The sequence below is a fragment of the Polypterus senegalus genome, chromosome 5, assembly GCF_016835505.1.
Source record: "Polypterus senegalus isolate Bchr_013 chromosome 5, ASM1683550v1, whole genome shotgun sequence".
Taxonomy (NCBI): domain Eukaryota; kingdom Metazoa; phylum Chordata; class Cladistia; order Polypteriformes; family Polypteridae; genus Polypterus; species Polypterus senegalus.
Window position 1 is genome coordinate 9,162,093 of NC_053158.1, and position 26,526 is coordinate 9,188,618.

A 26,526-nucleotide genomic window follows, 5' to 3' on the forward strand; every position below is an offset into this window, starting at 1 on the left:
TTGGAAAAAAACCCTGAAGAAGGTGCTCCAGTCCTTTGCGGGGTCAACACACACTCATCAAACACACAGCACCAATTCCCCTAACCTGCACGTATTTGGATAGCAGGAGGAAACCCATGCAGGCCACCCGAGGAACATGCAAACTCCATGCAGAGAGGACCCAGGATGTGAACTGTGGTCTCCTTTCTGTGAGGCAGCAGTGCTACCACTGCACCACCATGCCTCATGGGCATACATGTTAGAGTAATTGGCATCTCTTCACTGGAACGGTGTTTGTGAGTAGACACCAATCTAGCGCAACCTTTCTTCCATAGCTTCAGGGATGTGCTTCAGCTCCCCATGGCCCTGTATTTGGCTAACACCATCAATTTAAAGTTTGAATTGATAGTTTGTAACAAGACACTCCAGTCATGAAGTGCTTCACAATTCCAAGGACCTCGACTAAGGTGCTAAGCCTACAGCTTGTGTCTCCAAAACGTCTGGTTTGAGTGAGTTCTGCTATGCCCCCCAATTGAGTGCTGTGATGGGCTGGTGTTTCCTTCGGGGTCCTTTATGATTTTTTTATGGCTTGTCAAATGAATAGACAGGAGCCATAAAAAGGTTTGGGGCAGCCTCCCGCATACTTGAAGCCCAGGCTGCAAATATGAGAATTGAAACTACAGAAGTACAGGTTCAAGTCCACAATAGAGCTGTCTGAAGGAGGCAAAGATGGAGGCTATAAGTGCTGGCAGAGGAAGTGACATCATCAAGACCGGAACTGGAAGCTGTGTCATCAGGGCCGGAAGTGACATCATCAAAGCCTGGCGCAATTTCTCATAACTGGTCTGCAGTGGAAAAAGAGAAAGGATTAGTACACCTCGCCACCCCCTGGTCTGGCTTGGAATTACCGTCATTCGAGCCCTTTAGCTGCCCCCTTGCGCACGTGTGTGACAGCCTGATCTTATTGGTTTTGAACTTTCAAGCAGGATCAAGCAAGTTCAATAAATGGATGGACAGTTTTTAACAGTTTAAAGGACCTCTCACCAATATTTTTATCAATTTAGTCTTTATTTAACATTGTTGAAACATTGCGGTCCATCAATTAATTAATATTGCAAATTCTTGAATCATTGTTCTTTATTTTTATCATTTTAAGTGCAATCATCAAGATGCAGATTTGGTTAAGGTTTATGGTGAAGGCACTTGTGTTTGGTTTATTATTTCTTACAAAAGCAACCTCGATTTTGACAGCAATAATGCCTGTTCTTAGCCTTGTGGGCTGATGACATTGTGATGCAGAGTGTCATCATGTCACCTTTACAGAAGCTTATTTGTATTGGTTATGCTGGGCTCATACCGCTAACTGTCTCAGCTTATAGGAGTAAGAAAGACAACAAAACCAAGAAAAAGGTTTGGCGTATCCACCCAGTATACTTGAAGAAAAAGCATAAATGTGTCCTCTGTCCTCAGTCCTCTGGACTGACGATACCAAATAATATGGCAAATTTCTAGAGGGTAGCCAGGAAGGGGTGTGCTTTGAGGGACAGAACCAGAAATGAAATCATAACTGGAGCCAGAAGTGAGGTCATGGGTGGAGCTGGAAGTGAGGTCAGGTGGGATTTCCTTCTGAGGATCTGCAGAGGAAGCAGAAAGGGTGTTAGTGTGTGTCACCAGCATATAGGTACATTTACTTAACACTAGAATTACTAGAGCCTACAAAAAAACTCGTAGATCTGTCCAACCTTAAATCTCTTCTCACCTCTCCATCAGCGTCTTTTGGACTTTATATGCGTTGATAAGCAGCAAGCAGTCTGCTATTATATCCCCCAATGGCACACAGTTTTCTCAGCTCAAGTCTGTTTACCTGCGTGTCAGTTCATCGGAGTTGTATAGAGCGAGAAGTCAAGCAAAATGACACCTTTTATAAATACTATATCGTTATTTGGAACACATAAATTACACGTGTGTTCCATGTCTACAGCGATCTATGTAAACACATCGTTAAAATAGAAACGTTTTTCATGTTTTAGTAATAATTGACAAAATGTAGACATGAAGTTTATAATGTGTGATGCATGAAGTCCAAATATCAAAGAAACACTTTCACAAAAGGTACAAACATAACAGAACAAGTGCGCTTTTATTCAAAAATATACCTGCAGAAAAACAGCATGCGTTAGGGTGCGACATTGATCATTTACTATGACTGCTTCGGTGGTGCAACGGGATCAACTGTTGACTGGTAATCAAAACTTCATGGGTTCGATCTCTGACGAGTCCGTTTTGTGAAGTCAGCTGCTTTTATTCTTACTCTTTTAGAATAAAAACATACATTTGATTTCAGTCTGTAACAGCCGGTGTAAATGTATGATACTTGTAAAGGTTAGCTTTGTTTTTTTTTGTTTTATTATTCAGTTTCATTCTCTCAGTCACATTCACAATCCAAATCTGCCACTGCTGTTTTCACATAAAGATGCACTATAGATCTGCACTCTGTAGGAAGTAAGCAAATAACATTCGATCTGGCTTTTATGTAAGTAACATATAAATGTTGATGTGCAAGTATAACAAAACAAGTGCACTTTTATTCAAGACTATGCCGAAGAAAAAAGAAACCCACAAGTACACTGCAGAGCTTCCTGTGTTTGAGTGACAGTACCACGAAAAAGTGCACGCAGACACTTCATTTTGCAAGCATTGGTACGAGAATGCAGTCAGACTTCTTGTTAGAGCACATACTCCGTCCAGATGTTATTTATTTGGATTTATTTACTTAGTTCCTACAGAGTGCCTAGCTATAGCATGTCTTTATGTGAAAACAGCAGTGTCAGATGGGGAGGGAATGAAACTGAATGAAATGAAACCCATCTGACTTTACAGCATGAGCTAACGGGAGACCTCGTAGTCTCGGCCACACAGAGACTTCTTCTAAATTTGGGGAGCGGAGCACTTCCTAGTGACATCAGCTGATCTCTGTCTCTCCCTCTCTCTTAATCCCAACCTTTTCCATACAAAACCATCACAACACAGCACAAATCCCAGCTGACTACACCAAGTGTGCTTTCATGGGCTCACATTTACCCATCTCAGTTCAAAAATTTGATCTGGGGTGACGTATCAGTGGTGAGCTGCAAACCCATTAGTTCTGGTTTAGAAGTAGGCTCCTTACAGCATGAGATAATAAGAGAACTCCTTACACCAGCCCCATAGAAACTGCCTCTAAGCACTGCGAGTGGAGAGATTCCTGGTGATGTCAGCTGAGCTCTTTCCCTCTCTCAGCCCTAATCTTTTCTACACAACACCGCCACTACATTCCACCCATCCACAGTGCAAATCCTGCTGACTATGCCAAATGTATTATTTCTTTGCCAAGCTGAGGCTAGGAGTATTCCTATTATCTCTTCTGAACCACACTTTGCAGGTTTTATGACTGACCTCCAGTAGTTCTCACAGTGCAAATCTCCAAACTGAGATGGCTCGTGCTATGAATCCTCTTCAACACAGCATGGTTCAAACTGGTCTTTGAATTTAAAACAATGGAAATTCTGGCCACCACACTACAAGGAAGCAAACACTTCAAATTGTGCAAAGGAGAGGAGAGGAATCAGGTGAATCCCAGGACTTAAGAACATGTTCTACTGCAACAGACTCAGAGAATTAAACCTGTTCAGAAGAAGAAGAGGAGAGCATATAGAGACCTCATCCAGAGGCATTGATGAAGTAGATCCTTTCAAAAAAGCACTGAATCACATGCATGAGAACATCATTGCAAACTACACGAAAGTGCATTTAGGATTGAAGCCAGGAAGAACTTCTTAACACAAAGAGTATATAGAATCAGGAACAAGCTACCAAGATATGGAGCTGAAGCAGAAACCTTGACAACCTTTAACTCTTTGAGGACTGAATATTTTTTCCAAAAAAAAATATATACAGTAATCCCTCCTCGATCGCGGGGGTTGCGTTCCAGAAGCCCCCGATAGACGAAAATCGGCAAAGTAGAAACCATATGTTTGTGTAGTTATTTTTATATATTTTAAGCCCTTATAAACTCTCCCACACTGTTAACATTAGTAGAGCCCTCTAGACATGAAATAACACTCTTTAGTCAAAAGTTTAAACTGTCCTCCATGACAAGACAGAGATGACAGTTCTTTGTCACAATTAAAAGAATGCAAATAGATCTTCTCTTCAGGAGAAGAGAATTTCAGAGGGAGAGAGAGAGAGAGCGCTCGCAAAGAAAAGCAAACAATCAAAAAATCAATACTTGTGATTTTAAGTTTGCCGGGCATTTTTAGAGGAGCGTCAGGATCTTCTAAGCAAACAGCCTCTGTGCAAACAGCCCCTCTGCTCACATCTCCTCCGTCAGGCGCAGAGAACGTCAGAGAGAGAGAGCGAGATTAAAGCAACAATCAAATAATCAATACGTTTGCTTTTGTGCTTTTAAATATGCCGAGCACCACAATAAAGCGGCATTTTTTTAGAGGAGCGTCAGTATCTTTTGTGCAAACAGCCCCTCTGTCAGGCGCACAGAATGTCAGAGAGGGTGAGAGAGAGGCAGAGACAAGCAAACAATCGAGCACCGCACGGGAAGCATATCTTATAGCATTGAGGAGTTTTAGTTAATATGTAATACATGCTCTGATTGGGTAGCTTCTAAGCCATCCGCCAATAGCGTCCCTTGTATGAAATCAACTGGGCAAACAAACTGAGGAAGCGTGTAGCATGAATTAAAAGACCCGTTGTCTGCAGAAATCCACGAACCAGCGAAAAATCTGTGATATGTATTTAGATGTGCTTACATTTAAAATCCGCGATAGAGTGAAACCGCAAAAGTCAAAGCGCGATATAGCGAGGGATTACTGTATATAGTTTCTGAAATGCAATGGTTTCACACAGAAATCAACATAAAATGTCTGTTGCTGCATGCTGTGGCTGCCAGTTTGCCAAGAATATGCGGCCAAGCTGTCTTTGCATGGCTGGGACACAGTTGCAGTGCACTGCAATCTGGATTCTACCTCTTATCATTGTTAAGTAGCAGTCCTCCATGGCGAACATTGTCAGTACAAAAATTACCTGGGGACCAATCAGCTGAAAATGGAACCTCACATTCGTTTTCAATGACTTGTATCAATCTGAGTCTGACAAGTCATAGTCCAGTTCAGAGATAATAATAGGCAAAACGTCGTCCACGGAGCATTTTGCTTGACACATTCACTTTGATCTCTCGCCAGATGCCATTTTTGCCATTGTTTGTGCCTTGCTACTCATGCAAGCACAGGAAATCTCGGTCAAACCAATGAATCTAACTTTCCTCCTGGCAACGAGAGTCCAACTAAAACATAACAGTTGGTTTTGTTGCAGTTTACAGTTGATTACCATCGTCAACTCCTCCTTTTGACAAAAGTCGACATCAGCCCTGAAAGAGTTAAAAAGAACCTGGATGATATGCCGGGACAGCTTAGCTCTTAGCTACACAAACAATCTTGAATGACTGAATGGTCTCCTCCTCTTTGTCAAATTTCTTATGTTCTTTACTTAAAGTTTAGGTTTTGGAGAAAGACAGAATGGATTTTGGGTGAAAACTTTACCTTGGTATGATGGCTTTATCTCCTCCTCAGAGCTCTACATACAAATTCACCTGATATTGGTTGCTGTTTAGTATCCAGTGTTGCTGGGATAGGATTTGGCTTATCAAAATAAGCAAGAACTAGAAGTGGAGGCCAGCATGCTACAGGGCACTCTCCACACTCACACACACACACACACACACAGACACACAGACACACAGACACGAATTAGAACATTATAAAGCACTAGAACATTAGAAACACTTTTGACAAGAGAGGGTCATTCAGGCCCACAGAGCACACCAATCCAATCCACCTATTTCTCTAAAACAACATGAAATTTAGTTTTGAATATCACTAGTCAAAGTCAAATTTATTTATAAAAGCACATTTAAAAACAGCAGAAGTTGTACCAAAGTGTTTTACAAAAGAACTCCCATTAAGCAAACAATGATGCAAAGCAGTTTGTTAGCGACTATTTCAGTTCCATCTTCCCCATACCGACAACCTTACCCACAGTGAAAGGTGGAAAAGAAAAAGTGGGTCATGATAGAAGGAGAAGATCCGATGTGGAGCGGCAGATCGTTCCAAAGGAGTGAGTTGTGGTCGGTTGCCTAAGCCAGCATCTCTCAACCACTTGGTTGCCACCAGTGAGTCACGGGTTGCTGTCATTGGTTCATGAGTGGATCTCTGAAGCCAGTGTTTCTCAACCACTCATGCTTATTTTCGGATTCACCAACTTGGGACGAGACGAGACATTTTCAGAGAGACGAGAAGAGACATTTTCAGAGAATTTCACATCCCGACTTTGTGCCAAGAGATGAATTGAAAAGCAAACAGGTCCAAGCGGGGGTGGAAATAAAAGACAAACAGTAGAAGAAGAAAAGACAAAGAGTAGAAGACAAAGTAGAACATCGTAAAGAGGTTCAAAAACGTTGGCGCGATACACAGGCAGAGCAGGTTAGAGATTATGAAAGTACCAAAATTCGAAAATGTCTCAAAAAACTGAGAGTAAAGATCATTTTACTCAGTGAAATAATGGAACAGTGAAAAGAGATTACATATATGGACATAGGTGATATGACAGAGTTACTACAAGTTTAATTTCAAAGAAACCACAATTTGGCTAGGTTTATATTTATGATCACATAGAAGCGATGCAACATAGAATCGAAAGAATTAAATGGTCGGACTTATTAGAAATTCTACAGCCAATAATGGATACAAATCCATACGTTCAAAAGTATCACACTTTACACGAAATTTATCTGAAAAACACTGACAAAGAAGTTTTCTTGGATTTCTATATGAATCCGAGAAATCACTCTTGCATTTATAATAAACCAACATGTGACAAATTGTCAGTGATAATAGTTTCGAAAGACGGAGATATCAAAGACAGAGTTGATATTCGTGTTTATCCAAAAGCACAGCACAATTCATTGCAAGGGGCAGATCCGGGAAATGACTAACACATAGGGTCTGCACAGGGGATGACGAGCGAAGCGAGCAGGGGGCAGAGGCCCCTAGTTTATTATATAAATACATTTCTGATTTACCAGTCGATCCACGTCCCTACCCTCACCCCTGGTCGTGAGCTTTGGGTAATGACCGAAAGAATGAGATGGCGGGTATATGCAGCCAAAATGAGCAGTGCGGCTGGGCTCCCTCTTAGAGGCAATGTGAGAAGTGCCAACATCCTGGAGGGGCTTGGAGTAGAAACTGCTAACCCTGCGCAACAAGAGAAGCCAACTTAGGTAGGTCGGACATTTGATACAGATGACTGGAGATTTTAACCGAGTCTTGATAGAAGGAGAAGATTCGATGTGGATTAGCAGATTGTTCCAAAGCCTAGGAGTAACGATTGTAAAGGCCCTGTCGCCCCTGGACTTCAGACGTGATCTTGGAATTGCAAGGAGTAGTTGAGCAGATAACCTCAAAGTTCTCGTTCCTGAGATGGTATGAAGGAGTTTGTGACATGACCATACAAGGCCTTAAAAACAAACAATCAAATTTTTTAAATCAGTCCAAAATCTCACTGGTAGCCAATAGAGAGAGGCCAGTACAGGTGAGAAGTTCTCCCCTTTTCTAGTGCTGGTTAGAAATCTAGCTGCTGCATTTGGAACCAGTTGAAGGTGCAACAGGGCAGATTTGAGCAAACCCACACACAGGGAATTGCAACAATCTAGCCAATATGTAAAAAAAGCATGAATCGCTATTTCCAAATTCTTCTGTGAAAGAAAAGATTTTAACTTTTGAGATTTACCCCAGTTGGTAAAGGGTGGACTTTACCACTGTGGAGATTTGTTTGTCAAAACTTCGTGATGATGCCCAGTCGCTAGAGTCCTACTGTCCATCACCACACTACAGTCATGTGCGTATATCAGTCACAAAGTTTACAGGTCATTGCAATTGAGACTCTCTGGTTCTGGTGTGGGTCACTGGTTTGCTTATTATAGCTTCCAGTATGGAATATCACTAACTGATCTTCACCTCTCAGTGTCCGCACACCTGGTTCGTGTAAAGCAGAGTTTCTCAACCATTGGATCATGCTGCCAGTGTGTTTCAGGTTTCCATCACTGCTTTGTGAGTGAGTTGAGGTGGGTTACCTAAGCCAAAGTTTTTTTAACCACTTCGTTGCCACCAATGGGTCACGGGTTGCTGTCATTGGTTAATGAGTGGATCTCCAAAGCCAGTGTTTCTCAGCCGCTTGGTCACACGCCTGGGTGCTGCTGGTAGGTTGTGGGTTGCCATCTTTGTTTCACGACTGGGCTGCCAAAGCAATTGGAGGCAATGGGTGATGTGTTTTCCCATTTTTAAATGAGCTCCTTCTTCCAAACGGGACATTGTTTCACCAAGAGGGCAGTTTACAATCGCTGCTAGTGGGTCGTCAATGAATTTAAAAAGGCATAGCTGGGGTGTATCACATTACTGTCTTGGATCAGATGAAGGAGTTGGGAAACGTGTGTGAAAACCCCAAGTGAGTGGTGTGAGGTAGAGCTGGAGGCATTAATGTGTAGAAAGGCAGTGCATGTGTGGGGTGGCATGTTAACACGATCTGAAGAAAAGACAAGGCCTGGGGTTGGGGCAGCCAAGGGAGGAAACACTGGCTCCAGATATGGAATAAACCTAAAGGGTGGAATATTCCAGGACTTCTACCACAAAAATAAAAACATTAAAAAATCCACAAAACTTGCTTGCAAAACACATTTTAAGTGAAATTTGAAAAACTTGGCTGTTTTACTCATGACTATTAGAAATGTTTGACTGCTGAAGTGAATATTACATTTTAATGAGGTAATATTTGAAATAATGAGACTTTAACAGTGAGCATCTCTTTAGCGTCCCTAGCAAAATCACCATAATGCATATTAAATGTGTTTTTATTTTTTAAAATGCTTTCTCTAATAGTCTTTCTGCATTGCCCTTTTACTGGACTATATAAATATATTTAAGTTATTCTCATATCGATCATCCATTTTTCTTCAAGTTAATGTTAGCTGAACCTAATCTGAAAGTTTTAATTTGTTTGCCTATGTGGCCAATAGGGGGCACCACTGAGCCCCAAAGCCCTCAGACACAACATATGCACCACAACATCTATCTATCTATCTATCTATCTATCTATCTATCTATCTATCTATCTATCTGTATAATGCCTTTCATTATCTATCTATCACTGTATAGTGCCTTTCATTATCTATCTATCTATCTATCTATCTATCTATCTATCTATCTATCTATCTATCTATCTATCTATCTATCTATCTATCTATCTATCTATCTATCTATCTATCTATCTATCACTGTATAGTGCCTTTCATTATCTATCTATCACTGTATAGTGCCTTTCATTATCTATCTATCTATCTATCTATCTATCTATCTATCTATCTATCTATCTATCTATCTATCTGTCTGTCTACAGGGTGGTCCAGATCTAATTATGCAGATCCAGATCGTCTGGATGACTTTGATTTATGCGAGAACGATTCAAGTTTGGCGCGAAGACGATTCTTCATGTCGTCAGTTCGCACACTTCTCGATGGTCCGGGATTTTTCGGGTGATTTTCTATGTAATAAACTTAATAAGTTATAGCATAATGAAAATTGCATAATTAGATCTGGACCACCCTATATCTATCAATCTATCTAAAATATAGTGCTCTTCACATTATATCATGTTCTGAAACCTTAGCCCAGATTTGATCCCCTTTGATGGAGGTGTCTTTTATGATCTGCAAAGGCCAATTAAGTCGATTAAACAAATAAGAGTATATACAGTATTATGAAAACCCAAAGAGAACTATAAACATATGTCCCTTTAGAAAATCCTACATAAAGAACTGAATAAGTAAACAGATACTAATTAATATGACCATACACCTTAACCAACTCTTTATAATGCACATCAAAGCAGAAAAGGTAATGCGACAAATAAAAAAAGAAATATGACTACTTACAAGACAGCACAAGAATATTCATAGTACATACATATATATACAAATAGGGTTCGGTGGCAACTGGGCGACAGTCAACTAGGTGAAAGACAACCTGGCGAAAAGACAACTAGGCGAATGACAATTTGGTGAAAAGACAACTCAGCGAAAGACATCTTGGATTTTTTAATTATATTTAAATGACAACGTGATTTAAAATGTTGAAAATACATTTATGTAATTGCCTAACGAACTTTAGTTTGTTATTTAAATATCATTACAAAATCTCTTTGAACCTAACTATTACCTAACTGGTAAAGAATGTCGCCGAGTTGTCTTTTCGCCGAGTTGTTTTTCGCCAAGTTGTCTTTTTGCTGAATTGTCTTTTGCCGAGTTGTCTGTCATCCAGCTGCCCCTGTACAACAAATATCAATCAAAAAAATACCCCATACGCATTCCCCAATCCCTTTCAGATTGTAGTCTTAGTGTTTTGCTGTTAAATCCAGCACACTGGTCAAATATACCACCGTCACGTTTGCCCTCTACAGTATAAAATGTGTGTTCTCACCGGCTTGGAGACAAGACTTATCCTGGATACCTATGTCCACCTCACCCGGGTGTAATGGTGTTAAAGTCTATCAAAGGAAGACACAAGTGTCACAAATAAACTGCAGCGCCGAGCACACGAATATCCTCCCCTGGTCAGGCAGCACTTGTTGTTGCGTGCGCACAAACCAATCTAGATACAAAGCGTTTTGTGCCTTTTGGATCGCTCCCTTTCTGATCCTCTTTCATAGCTCCTTCTTTTGTCCGTCCTCTTACAACACACACCAGCCCGTTTATGCAACGAGCCGCAGGCGTGGTTTGGCCCCCTGTTCCCCTTAAAGAGATATCCTTAAAATACTCAGTGTACACTGTGTCCAAGTGTAGTGACTCTTCAGGCAAAAGCAACTGTCATCGAATAGGTTCCTTGTTAAAGTCGCAAACAAAGAAAAAGAGTCCCGTGAGGCAACAGATAGCAGGGATTCCATTAGCTAGAGTAAAGATTTTGTATTAATCATTTTTATATAAATATTTGTGGCTTGTGAAACGAATTATCTGAGTTTCCATTATTTCTTATGGGGAAATTCGCTTTGATATACGAGTGCTTTGGAGTACAAGCACGTTTCCGGAACGAATTATGCTCGCAAACCAAGGTTCCTCTGTAACAAAGAATAAAGTGAGGTGTAATAGACAGGAGGACAGAAAAAAACAAAACAAAAAGAAACTCCAGAGGGCTGGAATAACAAAATCTGCAGGGGTTCTGAGGCCACGAGACTGTCGAGCCACCACTGGGCATTCTACCTAACATAAATGATCTCAATGAGATGTGTGTAATGGACTCGCTGGTCTCTTCTTGTTCGGAAGTTTTCTTAATATATTCTAATTTCAATCGTATCTAAAATCCTAGGAACGAGGGCCACTCTTCTACCTGCCAACAACAACAACATTTATTTCTATAGCACATTTTCATACAAACAGTAGCTCAAAGTGCTTTACATAATGTAGAAAAGAAAAATAAAAGACAAAATAAGAAATTAAAATAAGACAACATTAGTTAACATAGAAAAGGAGTAACAACTGATGGCCAGGGTGGACAGAAAAAACAAAAAAAAAAACTCCAGACGGCTGGAGAAAAAAAATAAAATCTGCAGGGGTTCCAGACCATGAGACTGCCCAGTCCGCTCTGGGCATTCTACCTAACATAAATGAAACAGTCCTCTTTGTAGTTTCGGTTCTCACGGAGTCACTTGATGTTGATGGTCATACAGACTTCTGGCTTTTAATCCATTCATCATTGTTGGAACATCACGGTGCTTTGAGTAGATGGTCACCACCAAAAGGATACCGGAAAAGGAAACAGAAGAGAGAGTAGGGGTTAGTACAGATTTTAGAGCCACCATGAATAGTTATTATGATGAATTGGATATACAGAGTATCAGGATTTTAATTACAGTGAAGTTCTGAGAAGGCCATGTTAAAGTAATGTGTTTTCAACAGTTTTTTTTAAACTGCTCTACTGTATCAGCCTGGTGAATTCCTATTGGCAGGCTATTCCAGATTTTAGGTGCATAACTGCAGAAGGCCGTCCGCCTCACCACTTCTTTTAAGTTTTGTTCTTGGAATTCTAAGGAGACACTCATTTGAGGATCTGAGGTTACGATTTGGAATATAAGGTGTCAGACATTCTGATATATAATGTGAACGCTGGCCCCGGCACAGACAGACGGACAACATGTTTTCACCCATCACACCGTTTATTTACACTATTTACACAGTACAATCTCAAAAGTCACGTGCACTCACAATCCCCAGCGCCTCTGGCACTGAATCCCCCAAAGTCCAGGGCCCACAGTCTCTGTGCCTTGCTTCCTGGCTGCCTCCTGTCCTCTCTCCAGCTCCGTCACTACTGCCTCCCGACTTCCACCAATGACTGGAGGGAGGCGGCCCCTTTTATGGGAACCCGGATGGGATCCAGCTGCTCCCCGGCACTTAGTCCTGGCCACGCCCTTGTGTGGCGGAAGTGCCGGCTGCGCGCCCGGAAGCCGTCCGTGTATCCCCTTTTGTCTTCCCCCCGGCACTTCCTGGTGTGGCAGAAGTGCCGAGCTCCCGGGATCAGTAGGCACTGGGGCGCCACCTGGCGGTGGCCACGGGTCCCTACAGGGCTGGGCTTCCAAGCCCCTTACCCGAGGCCCCCAATATAACCAGGACGGACACCCCTCGTGGTCTGGAGGAGGCACAAGCCCTCCTCTCCTCCTCCTGGGCGTCCTGGCCGGGCTCCAGCCTCGGCCGGGGACCACAATAAGATGGGGCGAGATTATTTAAGGCTTTATAAACCATAAGCAGAATTTTAAAGTCAATCCTGAATGACACAGGTAACCAGTGTAGTGACATCAAAACTGGAGAGAATGCCGCAGCATTCTAGTTACCATTTCACATCCAGACTACCAGAGGGCCTGTCACTGTTATTCAGTGTTATTCTGCATCACCAGTTGAATCGCTTTGACCCTCTGGGTACCACTACTCGTTATGAGTCTACAGGAGCCTTTGTGTGAATATCAATCTGCCATCACGTAGCTCAAAACTGAGAGCCCATTAAAACGACTTCCTCCATTTTTTTTCATAGGCTGCCTCATCGATCTGTGAAGCTGATATGCTGTCATTGTCTGGTAAAGCACCTCTGATCTCAATCTCAATGCTCAAAAATTGATATGTGCAAGAGCTCCGATGTTGTTTGATGTGAATATAATTAGACGGTGAGCGTTAGGGTCCATGGTTAGCATAAAGTGAACACACACCTCCCATTTTCTGAGACTGGAGTCTCAGTGGCGGCAGGCAAAGCACATTTCCTTCTCTCCAACTACGTATTCCAACACTTCCTGGAGAATTCCAAGGAGTTTCAAAGCCAGCTAAAAAATTCAGTCCCTCCAGCGTGTCCTGGGTCTCAGCCCTGTGGGGCATTGCTGGACTTAGCTCTAGGGGGAAGCATTCGTATAACACACCCAAACCCACCTCAACTGGCTCTTCTCAATCTGGTGTAGCAGCAGCTCGATTCTGAGGCTCTCCAAACTTGCTGATCTTCTCATCCTATCATGGAGTCTCGTCCCTGCCCTCCTTGAAAAGGAGTCCCAACAACTTCCCATTAGAGGGGGGATCTTGCCTTCAATAGAGCCACACGTGCGTGATAACATAAAACACAGATCTGAAGCCAAGTCCTAGGTGATAGCGATGGGATGGCCCCACCGGACGTGTCCAGAGAATAAGTCCTGTCAAACAACAGCAACAGCAACGCTGACCACCTTTGGAAATGCAATTCAATTTGAGCAACAGCTTTATTAAGCTTACATTTGCTTCTTCTCACCCCCTCAGAAAAATTCCAAGTAATTTCAAATCATTTTGTGTTCATAATCAGCTCAACAGCGTCTGCTAAAAGAAGAATTTCCTTTACCTTTAACAAGATTGCTTGCCCCTGTCTTTCTTAATATATTATAAGGGGATGAGACAACCCAGTGGTGCATAATTAACTGAAATTTATTAGACAAAAATAAATTCCAATCCTTAAAAAAAGATGCTACCTAATTGCTGATGGGGGTCTAAAAGCTGCTGTGGCATTTTGTAAATGTCAGCTACTGCAATCACACTTTTACGGAGCTGATGATATTTTAATGATGTAGGCCTACAAGTAAATAAGCTCTGATGAACACAGACGACGACTCGGCCTGACATTTTAATAGAATCCATGTATCTGTTCCCAGTAGGATCCTTTTTTTTTTTTCTTAAAGAAAGTTCTTCTTAAAGGAAACAAGAAATTGAACCGCATAATAAAAGCCATAAACAGTGAATTAATATTTTATTACGCCTCCCCTCACAAATAATCTAACTAAAGAAATAAATAAGCTGGCACTTTTCCAAACGCCTAAAGCTAAACTCTTTTAGAGATTAAACAATAAGAAAGAGGTGATGGGGTCAGTCATAATGGATGTCACTTGTAAAGAATTAATAATATTGTTAGTGGCACGACTCGAGGTGGCAAAATGGGGCTGACGCATGTGACGATGAGGGTTCTGCTGCATGCTCCCATCGTCCATCCGGGAGCCCTTGAACCCTGCACCGTTGGTAAGGTTACCGATGAGCACGGCAGTGAGGCACAACAAGTGGAGCAAGGGGATGGTGTAAAAAGTCAGGTCAAGTGCTTTTATTAAAAACAACAACAAAACAGTGTCCAAATTAAATAAAGTGCGGGGCTTTTCAAAAATCTTCAATAAATAAATAATCCATTTAAACAGCAGTGAAGGTTAAAAACACCATAGACAAAAAACAATCCATTTAAAACGACGAGGCTAAAACAACGCCTGGAAGCAATCCTTTAAAAACACAAAGCCCGGTGTCTTTTTACCTCACAGCTCCCCTGCTTCTCCCATCGGGCTTTGCAACAGGAGAGTCGCCATACCTGCAGTTGACCTTCTATCTACTCTACTTGTCTGCTGGTCTTCCGATCCCTGGCTCCGGTTCAGCTCACCTAGATCAAGACCAGGACGCTCACGTCAGGGAATTCACCGTCCAAGCCTCCCAACTTACACGGCCAGCCGTCCTTCTGCTGGTCACTCCCGTTCCTCCACAATATACCACTTCCAACTGCCCTAGGTGTTGGCCATACACCCCTGCTAGGGCTCAACTGTCCAGCTTCCTGCCTGCAAGCCTTCTCTTGCTCGCACCCGCTCTCTCTCCAACACTGCTTCCTGCTCTACTGCAGCTTTTTTCCTTCCTTTTTCTTCTCTTCCTTAGCCGCCTCGCACTTCGATTTATAAAGAGGACATGGCAGCTGTGGCAGTCAGCAGTTCCCGGAAACAATTATGGATGCGGACGATTTCCCACCTGTGCTCTTAGGTGAGAAACGCCCACATCACTAGCTCCCCAGGAACCGCTTCAGCCACACAACCGCGAGTACGGCGATTATTTATTTTAAAACTGACCTCTTGACGTGAGCTGTGGACCCGCTATACCACAAGGCACCGTTTTACAATTAAAGAGTTCAAGAAGGCGGTGGTAAAAATTTGTCAAAAATGTGAAAATAAAGAAAAAAATGGGACCTCTGCTGCGAGCTAGTACAAAGAGTACCGCTGTGGCCATGAAGAAGACTGTCCATGTGGATATGAGAGAATGTAGAGGGTTGGGGGTGGGGGCTAGAAGCTACCCTTTGACCTGTGAGAGAACGTCACACAGTGAAACTTACTACAGTAGAACCCAGATTATCTGAGGTAATGCGGACTGATGCTACCTTAGGTAGCTACAAACACAGATAGTAGTGGTGATGCTGTGCAGAGAAGGTGGGGACTGACAGAGAAAGAGAGAGATCAGCTGACATTACCAGAGATGGGCTCTTTGTGGCAAAAAGGGCTCAAGCTGCAAAGTGCTCACCTCTGAACCAGAGGACGCTGGTTCGCAGCTCACTACAAGGAAGGTCACCACAGCACAAATCCTGGAACTAAGATGTTTGGTGGTGTGAGTGCACTAAGCAATTCAATTTGGCAACAGAGGTGGGATTTGCAGTGTGAATGGGTGGAGTGTAGTGGCGACTCTGCAAAGAGAAAATGGGGAGTGACACGGAGAGAGGTCACCAGGGAAGCATACCACTCACAGTGGACAGAGATGGGTGCAGAGTAAGTCAGGGCTGGCACAAAGAGAGAGAAAAGAGAGAGAGATCGGTTGACGTTACCAGAGATGGGCTTATTGAGTCTGACGGATGGAGGTCTTCATGTACATCTTGTACTGCAAAGCACTTGCTTTTGAGCCAAATATTGCCAGTTTAGAGCTCACTATAGGAAGTTCACCACATCACAAATCTCTGAAATTAGATGCTTGGTGATGTTAGTCCACAGCAATTCAATTGGAGAAACAGGGGGGATTTGCCCTACGAGCGGGTGGAGTGTAGTGGTGACTCTGTGCAGAGAATTGAGAGCTAAAACATAGAGGGAGAGTTCAGTTGATGCCAGCAGGGAAGCACACCATTCACAGTAGTCAGAGGCTGAAGGTCTCCATTTGCGGAGATCTCTGCAAAGCCAGTTTACAGTTCACTACAGGAAGTTCACCACAAAAAAATTAGAAACTTGCTGGTGTGAGTCCACAGCAATTCAATTGGCAACAAAGATGGGATTTGCACTGTGAATGGATGGAGTTTAATTCTGATTCTGCACAGAGAGGGTGGAGGCTAACACAGAGTGAGAAATCAGCTGATGACACTGTAGGTGGGCTCTTCATGTCTGAAGGATGGAAGTCTTTGTGTTGCTCATTCTGCAAAGCACTCACCTCAGAGCTAGGAAACGCCGGTTCACAGCTCACTACAGGAAGTTCACAGGTCTCGGTGGAAGGATGGAGGTCTTCCTTTAGCTCACACCGCGAAGTGCTAACCTCTGAGGCAAAGAACGCTGGCTCAGAGCTTACTACTGGCAGATCACCACAGCACAAATATGAGATGATTCATGGTTGTTTGTCCACCTCAAATCATTTGGCAACAAGGGCGGGTTTTGCACCGTGAATGGGTGGAGTGTAGGGGCGACTTCCGCAGAAAAAGTGGGGCTAACACAGAAGGGGAGAGAGATCAGTTGACATCACCAGAAACGAGCTTATCGTGTCTGAAGGATGGAGGTCTCCAATTAGCTCATGCCACAAAGTTCTCACCTCTGAGCCAAAGAGCACTGGTTCACAGCTCACCACCAAAGGTTCACCTCAGCACAAATCTCTGAAATTAGATGCTTGGTGATGTGAGTCCACCTCGATTCAATTGGTGATAAGGGTGGGATTTGCCCTACGAATGGGTGGAGTGTAGTGGCGACTCAGCAAAGAGAAGGTGGGGGCTCAAACAAAGAGGGAGAGTTCAGTTGTCATCACCAGGGAAGCACACTATTCACAGTAGTCAGAGGCTGGCTCTGCACAGATGATGGATGGAGGTCTCCATTTGCTGAGATCTCCACAAAGAGCCCACCTTTGAGCTAAAGATTGCTGGTTTACAGCTCACTATAAGAAGTTCACCACAGCACAAATCTGTGAAATTAGATGCTTGATGGTGTGAGTCCACCTCAAATCAATTGGCGACCAGGGTGGGATTTGTACTGTGAATGGGTGGAGTGTAATGGCGACTCTGAGCAGAGAAAGTGGGGACTGACAGAAAGAGAGATAGAGAGATGGGTTGACATCAACGGAGACGAGCTTATCGTGTCTGAAGGATGGATGTGTCAATTTAGCTCATGCTGCAAAGTACAATACAATACAATACAATTTATTTTTTGTATTGCCCAAAATCACACAAGAAGGGCCACAATGGGCTTTAACAGGCCCTGTCTCTTGACAGCCCCCCAGCCTTGACTCTCTAAGAAGACAAGAAAAAACTCCCAAAAAAAACCCTTGTAGGGAAAAAATGGAAGAAACCTCGGGAAAGGCAGTTCAAAGAGAGACCCCTTTCCAGGTAGGTTGGGCGTGCAGTGGGTGTCAAGAAAAAGGGGGTCAATAGAATACACAGAACAGAACAAACACTCAATACAGTATAAAAATAAAAATTGGAGACCTCATTCATCAAGCTGCCTCCCCCATTTGGCCATTCCACAGTTGAAATAGCGCTAATCCGATGAAAGGACCCCTCTTTCCCATGATTCCTGCAATCCTCCATCATGGATGACTTTACCTTACTCAGGCAAAACAACTTGGCAGATGGACCGTGGCACCAAGTGCCACATTTGAGTACCGAGAAGAGAAACAGAATAGGTGAGGATTAGTATCAAATTATAATATAATAAAATCATGTTACTTATGTTTTAGTGCTAATGACTGACAACAGAGATGCAGTCTGTACAGTTAATCAGCAGCTCTAGTCAGGGTGTGCTAAACTGAAATAGTGAGTCTTCAGCTGGGATTTAAAAGCTGAGACCGAAGGGGCATCTCTTATAGTAGCAGTCAGACCATTCCACAGTTTAGGGGCCCTGTAGCTAAAAGCTTGACTCCCCACTGTTATTTTATTAACTCTTTTAGGGTGGATGTCGACTTTTGTCAACAGGAGGGGTTGAGGGCGCATGTCGACTAAAGTCGACATCCAGGGATAGAGGGCGATAATCAGCTGTTAATGGCGACAAATCTCACTGTCACGTCACAGGCATTCCCTCTGTGCTTGGAGGAATGCTAGACTCGTTGACTCGGCAACTAATCCTAGCGTGTGTGAGTTGCGAAAGGTAAACAATGGCAAGATGGCATCGACATGTGACAAGGGAGCGAAGTGAGTGCAGAAAAGAAAACACTCGGCAGACAATGTTTTGCGCATTATCGCGGAGTCGGACTCTGATTTTTCAGAATCGGATTTTATTGACAGTGATCAGGAGATCGAGCAAGAGAGTGAGAAGCCGGCATCAGCTGATCAAACACCAGCCGATGCCGTGCCAGCGGATCTGCTGCCAGTTGAGCACCTTTGCGCAGCTGATGCATCTACAGCAAGGTTCGCGTGGGATAAATACACAGACATTGATCCGTTGAGAGCCGATCTGGCTGCTGGACTTCACAAGACGGCATGGCTTGCTGTTGGACACGACAGATCCCCAGCTGCTGTACTTCAGGCTGCTCTCTCCTGATGCTGCTTTTCAGCTACCGTCAGACGAGACAAACAGGTAGGCAGAGAAATTTTTTGAATCACGCGCTGCGTTTGCATCGCATTCACGTTTTTCAAAGTGTAAACCCACAACAAAAGACGAGATGAAGTGTGCTGTGGTATTACAAATAGAGATGGGACAGAACTGGTGATATAACTTCAGGGAGCATTGGTCCAAACGTGCTTTGTCCCCTGGTGGCTTTGGACAGGTTATGCAGCATGGTGATAGGTACGTGCTGCTGCAAAGTTTTATTCACTTCTGTAATAAACAGAAGCAAATCCCATGGGGTGAGCCAGGCTATAATGCCATGCATAAAGTTCATAAAGTTTCAGAAGATGAAAAGAGGTGACAATACGGATTTCATGCGGGCAGAAAACTTGGTGGCAGTGGAATGGCACGATGGCAAAAGGGTGACTTGTCTCTCTACAGTCCACACTAACAATATATGTGAGAAAGTGCAGCAACAGACAATTGAAAAGTAGGCACCAAAGCAACACGTATTGTGAGCAGTGCAATGTGGCAATGACTGAAATTGGCTGCTTTGAGCGACATCAGACTGTGCTGTGTAAAATGTATGTGATATGTATGTGAACTCATAGAGTATGCAGGCTCATACAACGTGCAAGACAGGAACATTTGTCAAAAGTAAATATTTTTAGTTGATTTGATATGTTAAACAATTGCTTTGTGTTCTTTTTTAAAAAATGTTAGTTTTTGGAAAAATATTCAGCCCTGGGAGATAAGAAACAAAAAAAAAATGAGCCCTAAAAGAGTTAATCCTCAGAATCATAAGCAGACCGGCATCTTGCGATCTTAATGTGTGCTCTGGTTTGTAAGTCATGATAAGTTCAGACAAGTAACCATTTAAGTAAGCCATTTAATGCTTTATATGTTAAAAGGAGGATTTTGAAATCTGCCCTAAACTTAACCGGGAGCCAGTGTAAGGATTTAAGAACTGGAGTTATGTGTTTGTATTTTCTTGTTCTTGTAATAATTCTTGCAGCAGCATTTTGGATTAACTGGAGGCTGAATAGAGAACAGTTTGATCATCCAGTGAACACCACATGAATTAATTTCTCAGAATCCTGTTTATTTAGAAAGCGCCTTAATTTCCCAACATTTTTAAGATGGAAGAAACATGATTTGGACAACTTTGTAATATGTACTTTGAACTCCTAGATTGTGGGCTGATTCAATAAAATTAATTGGGATTCCAACTGAGTTAAATGATGACAGAATATTGTTGTGATCAGCGTCATTCCCTCCAACAATTAGCATTTCTGTTTTATCTGTGTTTAAAGACAAGTAGTTCTCATCCATCCACTCCTTTAATTTACTAAGACTAATAATTAAAGACAACATCAGAGAAACTTCATTTGATCTAAATGAAAGGTATAACTGGGTGTTATCTGCATACGAGTGAAAGTTAACATTATGTTTCCTAATGAGAGATCCCAGTGGAAGTCAGTAAAGTGAAAACAGTAAAGGTCCCAGTACTGAGCCCTGCGGGACACCATATTGAACTTCTGTGTGTAATGATGGAGTCCTGTCAGCACATTTCTATACATACTGGAATCGATTTGATAAATAAGAACTGAACCAAGCGAGCACGGGGCCTGTAAGCCCAACATCATTTTCTAGCCTGTGCAGTAAAATAAAATGGTCATTGGTGTCAAATGCTGCGCTTAAGAGTAACAACATAATTGCAGTGGAGTTTCCTTCATCAGAGGATATCAGAAAGTACTCACCTCTGAGCCAAAAAAGCCAGTTCACAGCTTACTACAGAAAGTTCACCACAGCACAAACCTCTGAAATTAGATTCCTGGTCATGTTTGTCCAACTCAATTCAATTGGAGAAAAGGGTGGGATTTGTCTTACAAACGGGTGGAGTGTAGTGGTGACTCTGTGCAGAGAACTGGGAGCTAAAACAAAGAGGGAGAGTTTGGTTGGCATCACCAGGGAAACGCACCATTCAAAGTAGTCGGACTCTGGCTCTGTGCGGCTGATGGATGGAGTCTCCATTTAGCTCATACCACAAAGCGCTCACCTTTGAGCCAAAGAATGGCATTTTACAGCTCACTACAGGAAGTTTGCCACAGCACAACATTATTATGATCATGTGACAAGTAAACCAGTGTGTTTAGGGATGGGCATTATTCTCGAATGTATGCAGGGAAAGAGTAGGGGAAGACACTGAAGGAGGTAGACTAGACAGGTATGGACATCAACACATCTGCAAGAAGAATGGAAAAACTGAAAGAAATGGAGGCATGCCCTGCTCATTGCCTTCCCTCTAGGAGGTGGGTGCCAGACGATGACAACAATAGCAGCACCATTATGGTCCATTTGGAAGTGATTCTTAGTGAGTACTTCTTTTTCGTTTGTTATCATGGCAGCATTTTCCTTATCAGGTAACATAACACGGCATTCTTGAACCCGCTTCATTCATTTCAGGATGGTGATGGGCGCAGCAGGATTCAACTTATCAGGCGTTAGCACTAGGGGGAATCACATCTCCCCAAACCTCAGAGTCCTTCATCTTCAACATGCGCAGATAAACTTGTGTCTTCAAGCAGCCCTGGTGTGACTGACTAGGATGTGTATGTGCATGTTTGCCCTGAAATGTTGGGGTCTCCAGCGAGGACCCCATTTAATAGCAACAATGTTAGTTTTGAACTCAAAAACTGGAAAAGAAAGTAACGTAATCATTCTCAAGTTCTTAGAGATCTTGGTTAGGTTGCTCCTGCAGGCAGTCTGACTCTGGCAGTCGCGGTCCATGCAATGAACGCCGACTTTCAGTTTTCTCGTTTCTTTTATAGCTGGGTGACTGGAAGGTGCAGGGCTTCTGGGGCAGACCGGAAACGTGGTCACTCGTCTTCGGTGGGCTCCTCCTCCACTCTAGGGCTGGAAGAGGAAGAGAGGTTAGTAGTTTAGTCTCACTCCTATTTGTTACTCAGTTTACCTTGTGAACTGATCCTCCCACGCACTTCTGTAGCACGCAGGTGTGTTACAGAACCAGGGTTTGTGGCTGCTTAATTGGGCAATTCTTTTTCAATGACACTGTGACTGGTGTCATTTACTTAAACCGTCATGCCACGTGTTCGAGAGATGTTTGCAGATGAGGACTTTTATTTTCAGCAAGATGAAGCATCTCCTCATTATCACCATGATATGAGGGCCTATCTGGATAAAAATCTGCCCAACAGGTGGATTGAGCAAAGAGGTTTTGTTGAATTTCCTCCGCGTTCACCAGACCTCAAGCCACTGGACTTTTCCTTATGTGGGATACATAAAAGATAAAGTTTATGGCACAAAACAATAAATGTAACGAAAGTAGCCAGTGAAAGAAGATGCATCCAAATATCAAACAATTTTTAGTGTCTGTGATTCTGTTAGCCCTCATAGTCAGCAGTTGCTTGGATGAGAACAGACATCAGTTTGAAGACTTGCGATAACCACAACAGGTCTACATGTGTCTTGTTTTATGTGAATTGAAAATTTTACATATTTTGAAATAAATATTGGATTTATAATATTGATATAGTAAGAAGGGAGACAAAAACAGAAAAAAGCTTCGGGGAACCACCCCATATATTCAACCCCAGATTTATCACAACAGTGAATAGCACCAAAGTAGTCTCAAAGGACTGAGTCCAAAACTGGACTAAAGGAAAGGTGAGGTTGGACTTTAATAGGCGGTGGGCAGGAAGAGGCGGGCCCATGAGGGATCTGGCGAAAGTGATGTCAGTAGGAGGACGTGGACTGGAAGGGGATGCAGAAGCTGATTGTGATCTTGCTGGGTGTCCCTTCCCATGGGCTGTAGAAGAGAGAGAAGAGACATTAGTGCGCTTCATCAACCCCCAACTCGGTGTCTTAACCTTAGTTAAGCCCTTTGACTGCCTCCTATGCGCATGTGTGTATACTATATATATATATATATATATATATATATATATATATATATATATAAATATATTGGTCGAGCCCCGGGTTAGTAACGACTGCCACCAGTACTGTTAGCCAACAAGGTGGTGGCGGAAATTGGGCTACTGTTGAACGAAGAAGGAGAAGAAGGTGGGAGACATGTCCTGAGGCAGAAGGAGAGGAGGAAAGTAAAGGGAGTGGAACTGAGGGTAGGAACTTTGAATGTTGGCAGTATGAGTAAGGGGAGAGAGTAAGCAGATATGATGGAGAGAAGGAAGGTTGATATAGTGTACGTGCAAGAAACTAAATGGAAGGGGAGTCAGGCCAGGTGGATTGGAGGGGGGTTCAAATTGTTCTATCATGGTGTGGATGGGAGGAGAAATAGGGTAGGAGTTATTCTGAAGGAACAGCATGTCAAGAGTGTTTTGGAGGTGAAAAGAGTGTCAGGTAGAGTAATGACTATTAAGCTGGAAATTGGAGGTGTAATGATGAATGTTGTTAGTGCATTTGCATCACAGGCTGGGTGTGCAATGGGTGAGAAAGAAGATTTTTGGAGTGAGTTGGATGAAGTGATGAACAGTGTACCAAATGGGACAGAAAGTGGTGATTGGAGTGAATTTCAATGGGCATTTTGGTGAAGGGAACAGTGGAGACGAGGAGATGATGGGCAGGTATGATGTCAAGGACAGGAATGAAGAAGGTCAGAGAATAGTGGATTTTGCCAAAAGGATGGACATGGTTGTGATGAATACGTATTTTAAGTAGAGGTAGGAACATAGGGTTATGTACAAGAGTGGAGGAAGATGCACACAGCAAGATTACAACCTATGCAGAAGAGTTGATATGAAGGAGATGGAAGACTGCAAAGTGGCGGCAGGGGAAAGTGTAGTTAAGCAGCATAAGATGGTGGTCTGTATGATGACGCTGGAGATCAAGAAAAAGAGGAGGAGAGGCAGGGCAGAGACAAGGATCAAATGGTGGAAGTTGAAAAAGGAAGACTGCAAGGTCGAGTTTAGGGAGGAGGTGAGACAGGCACTGGGTGGCAGTGAAGAGTCACCAGACAGTTGGGAAACAACAGCAGATGTAGTAAGGGAGACAGCAAGAAGGGTGCTTGGCGTGACATCTGGAAAGAGGAAGGAGGAAAAGGAAACCTAGTGGTGGAATGAGGAAATACAGGAGAGTATACAGAGGAAGAGGATGGCAAAGAAGAAGTGGGATAGTCAGAGAGATGCAGAAAGTAGACAAGAGTACAAGGAAATAAGGTGCAAGGTGAAGAGAGAGGTGGCGAAGGCTAAAGAAAAGGCGTATGATGAGTTGTATGAGAGGTTGGACACTAAGGAGGGAGAAAAGGACCGATGGGCGAGACAGAGGGACCGAGCTGGGAAAGATGTACAGCAGGTTAGGGTGATAAAGGATAAAGATGGTAACGTACTCACAAGTGAGGAGAGTGTGTTGAGCAGATGGAAAGAGTACTTTGAGAGACTAATGAATGAAGAGAATGAGAGAGAAGAGGTTGGATGATGTGGAGATAGTGAATCATTAAGTGCAATGGATTAGCAAGGAGGAAGTAAGGACAGCTGTGAAGAGGATGAAGAATGGAAAGGCCATTGGTCCAGATGACATACCTATGGAAGCATGGAGGTGTTTAGGGGAGATGGCAGTGGAGTTTTTAACCAGATTTTTTATTATATATATATATATATATATGCATCCGGAAAGTATTCACAGCGCATCACTTTTTCCACATTTTGTTATGTTACAGCCTAGACACAACACCCCATAATGACAACGTGAAAAAAGTTTACTTGAGATTTTCTGACAGTTCATGTCAAAGCACAAACCAAGCATGAAGTCAAAGGTATTGTCTGTAGACCTCCCAGACAGGATTGTCTCGAGGCACAAATCTGGGGAAGGTTACAAAAAAATTTCTGGTTCTTTGAAGATCCCAATGAGCACAGTGACCTCCATCATCTGTAAGTGGAAGAAGTTCAAAACCACCAGGACTCTTCCTAGAGCTGGCCGGCCATCTAAACTGAGCGATCGGGGGAGAAGGGTCTTAGTCAGGGGTGACCGGAACCCGATGGTCACTCTGTCAGAGTTCAGAGGTAGTGGAGAGGAGAACCTTCCAGAAGGACAACCATCTTTGCAGCAACCCACCAATCAGACCTGTATGGTAGTCTGGCCAGACGGAAGCCACTCCTTAGTAAAAGGCACATGGCAGCCCAACTGGAGTTTGCCAAAAGGCACCTGAAGGACTCTCAGACCATGAGAAACAAAATTCTCTGGTCTGATGAGACAAAGATTGAACTTCTTGGTGTGAATGCCAGGCGTCACGTTTGGAGGAAACCAGGCACCACTCATCACCAGGCCAATACCATCCCTGCAGTGAAGCATGGTGGTGGCAGCATCATGCTGTGGGGGTCAGGAACTGAGAGACTAGTCAGGATAAAGGGAAAGATGATTGCAGCAATGTACAGAGACATCCTGGATGAAAATCTGCTCCAGAGCGCTCTTGACCTCAGACTGGGGTGACGTTTCATCTTTCAGCAGGACAACGACCCTAAGCACACAGCCAAGATATCAAAGGAGTGGCTTCAGGACAACTCTGTGAATGTCCTTGAGTGGCCAACCAGAGCCCAGACTGGAATCCGATTGAACATCTCTAGAGAGATCTTAAAATGGCTGTGCACCGACACTTCCCATCCAACCTGATGGAGCTTGAGAGGTGCTGCAAAGAGGAATGGGTGAAACTGGCCAAGGATAGGTGTGCCAAGCTTGTGGCATCATATTCAAAAAGACTTGAGGCTGTAATTGCTGCCGAAGGTGCATCGACAAAGTATTGAGCAAAGGCTGTAAATACTTATGTATATGGGATTTCTCAGTTTTTTTTTAATTTTAATAAATTTGCAAAAATCTCAAGTAAACTTTTTTCATGTTGTCATTATGGGGTGTTGTGTGTAGAATTCTGAGGAAAAAAATGAATTTAATCCATTTTGGAATACGGCTGTAACATAACAAAATGTTCAAAAAGTGATGCGCTGTGAATACTTTACGGTGCCCTGGTGCCTGGATATCCCTGGAGCCCAGCACTTCCGCCACACCAGGAAGTGCTGGGGGGAAGACGACAGGGGACACCCGGACATCTTCCGGGTGCGCAGCCGGCACGTCTGCCACACTGGGGCGTGGCTACGGAGGAATGCCGGGAAGCAGCTGGAGCCCATCCGGGTTCCTATTTAAGGGGCCGCCTCCCTTCAGTCGATGGTGGATGTCGGGTGGAAGTGGACAGAGCTGGAGAGTTGACTGGAGGCGACCAGGAGAAAGGCATTGGAACTGTGAGGCCTGGACATTTGGGGGAACGGTGCAAGAGGCACTGGGACGTGCACTGACGTAATTGTACATATTCCTGTAAATAAACGTGTGTTGGGTGAACTTAAGATGTCCGTC

General features: G+C 43.3%; 1 protein-coding gene across 10 annotated transcripts in view; it reads left to right on the forward strand.

Moving 5' to 3' along the window:
- Nucleotides 1-26,526, forward strand: part of LOC120530126 (RNA-binding Raly-like protein) — a 1,108,526-nt gene that overhangs the window by 1,027,805 nt on the left and 54,195 nt on the right. For 7 of the 10 annotated variants that reach the window (XM_039754308.1, XM_039754312.1, XM_039754309.1 and 4 more), the window contains one exon: nt 21,978-22,079. The exons of the other annotated variants lie outside the window; for them this stretch is intronic. In XM_039754308.1, the coding sequence (XP_039610242.1) occupies nt 21,978-22,079 (102 nt within the window). The remainder of the gene's footprint in view (nt 1-21,977; nt 22,080-26,526) is intronic. 10 annotated transcript variants of the gene reach the window in all.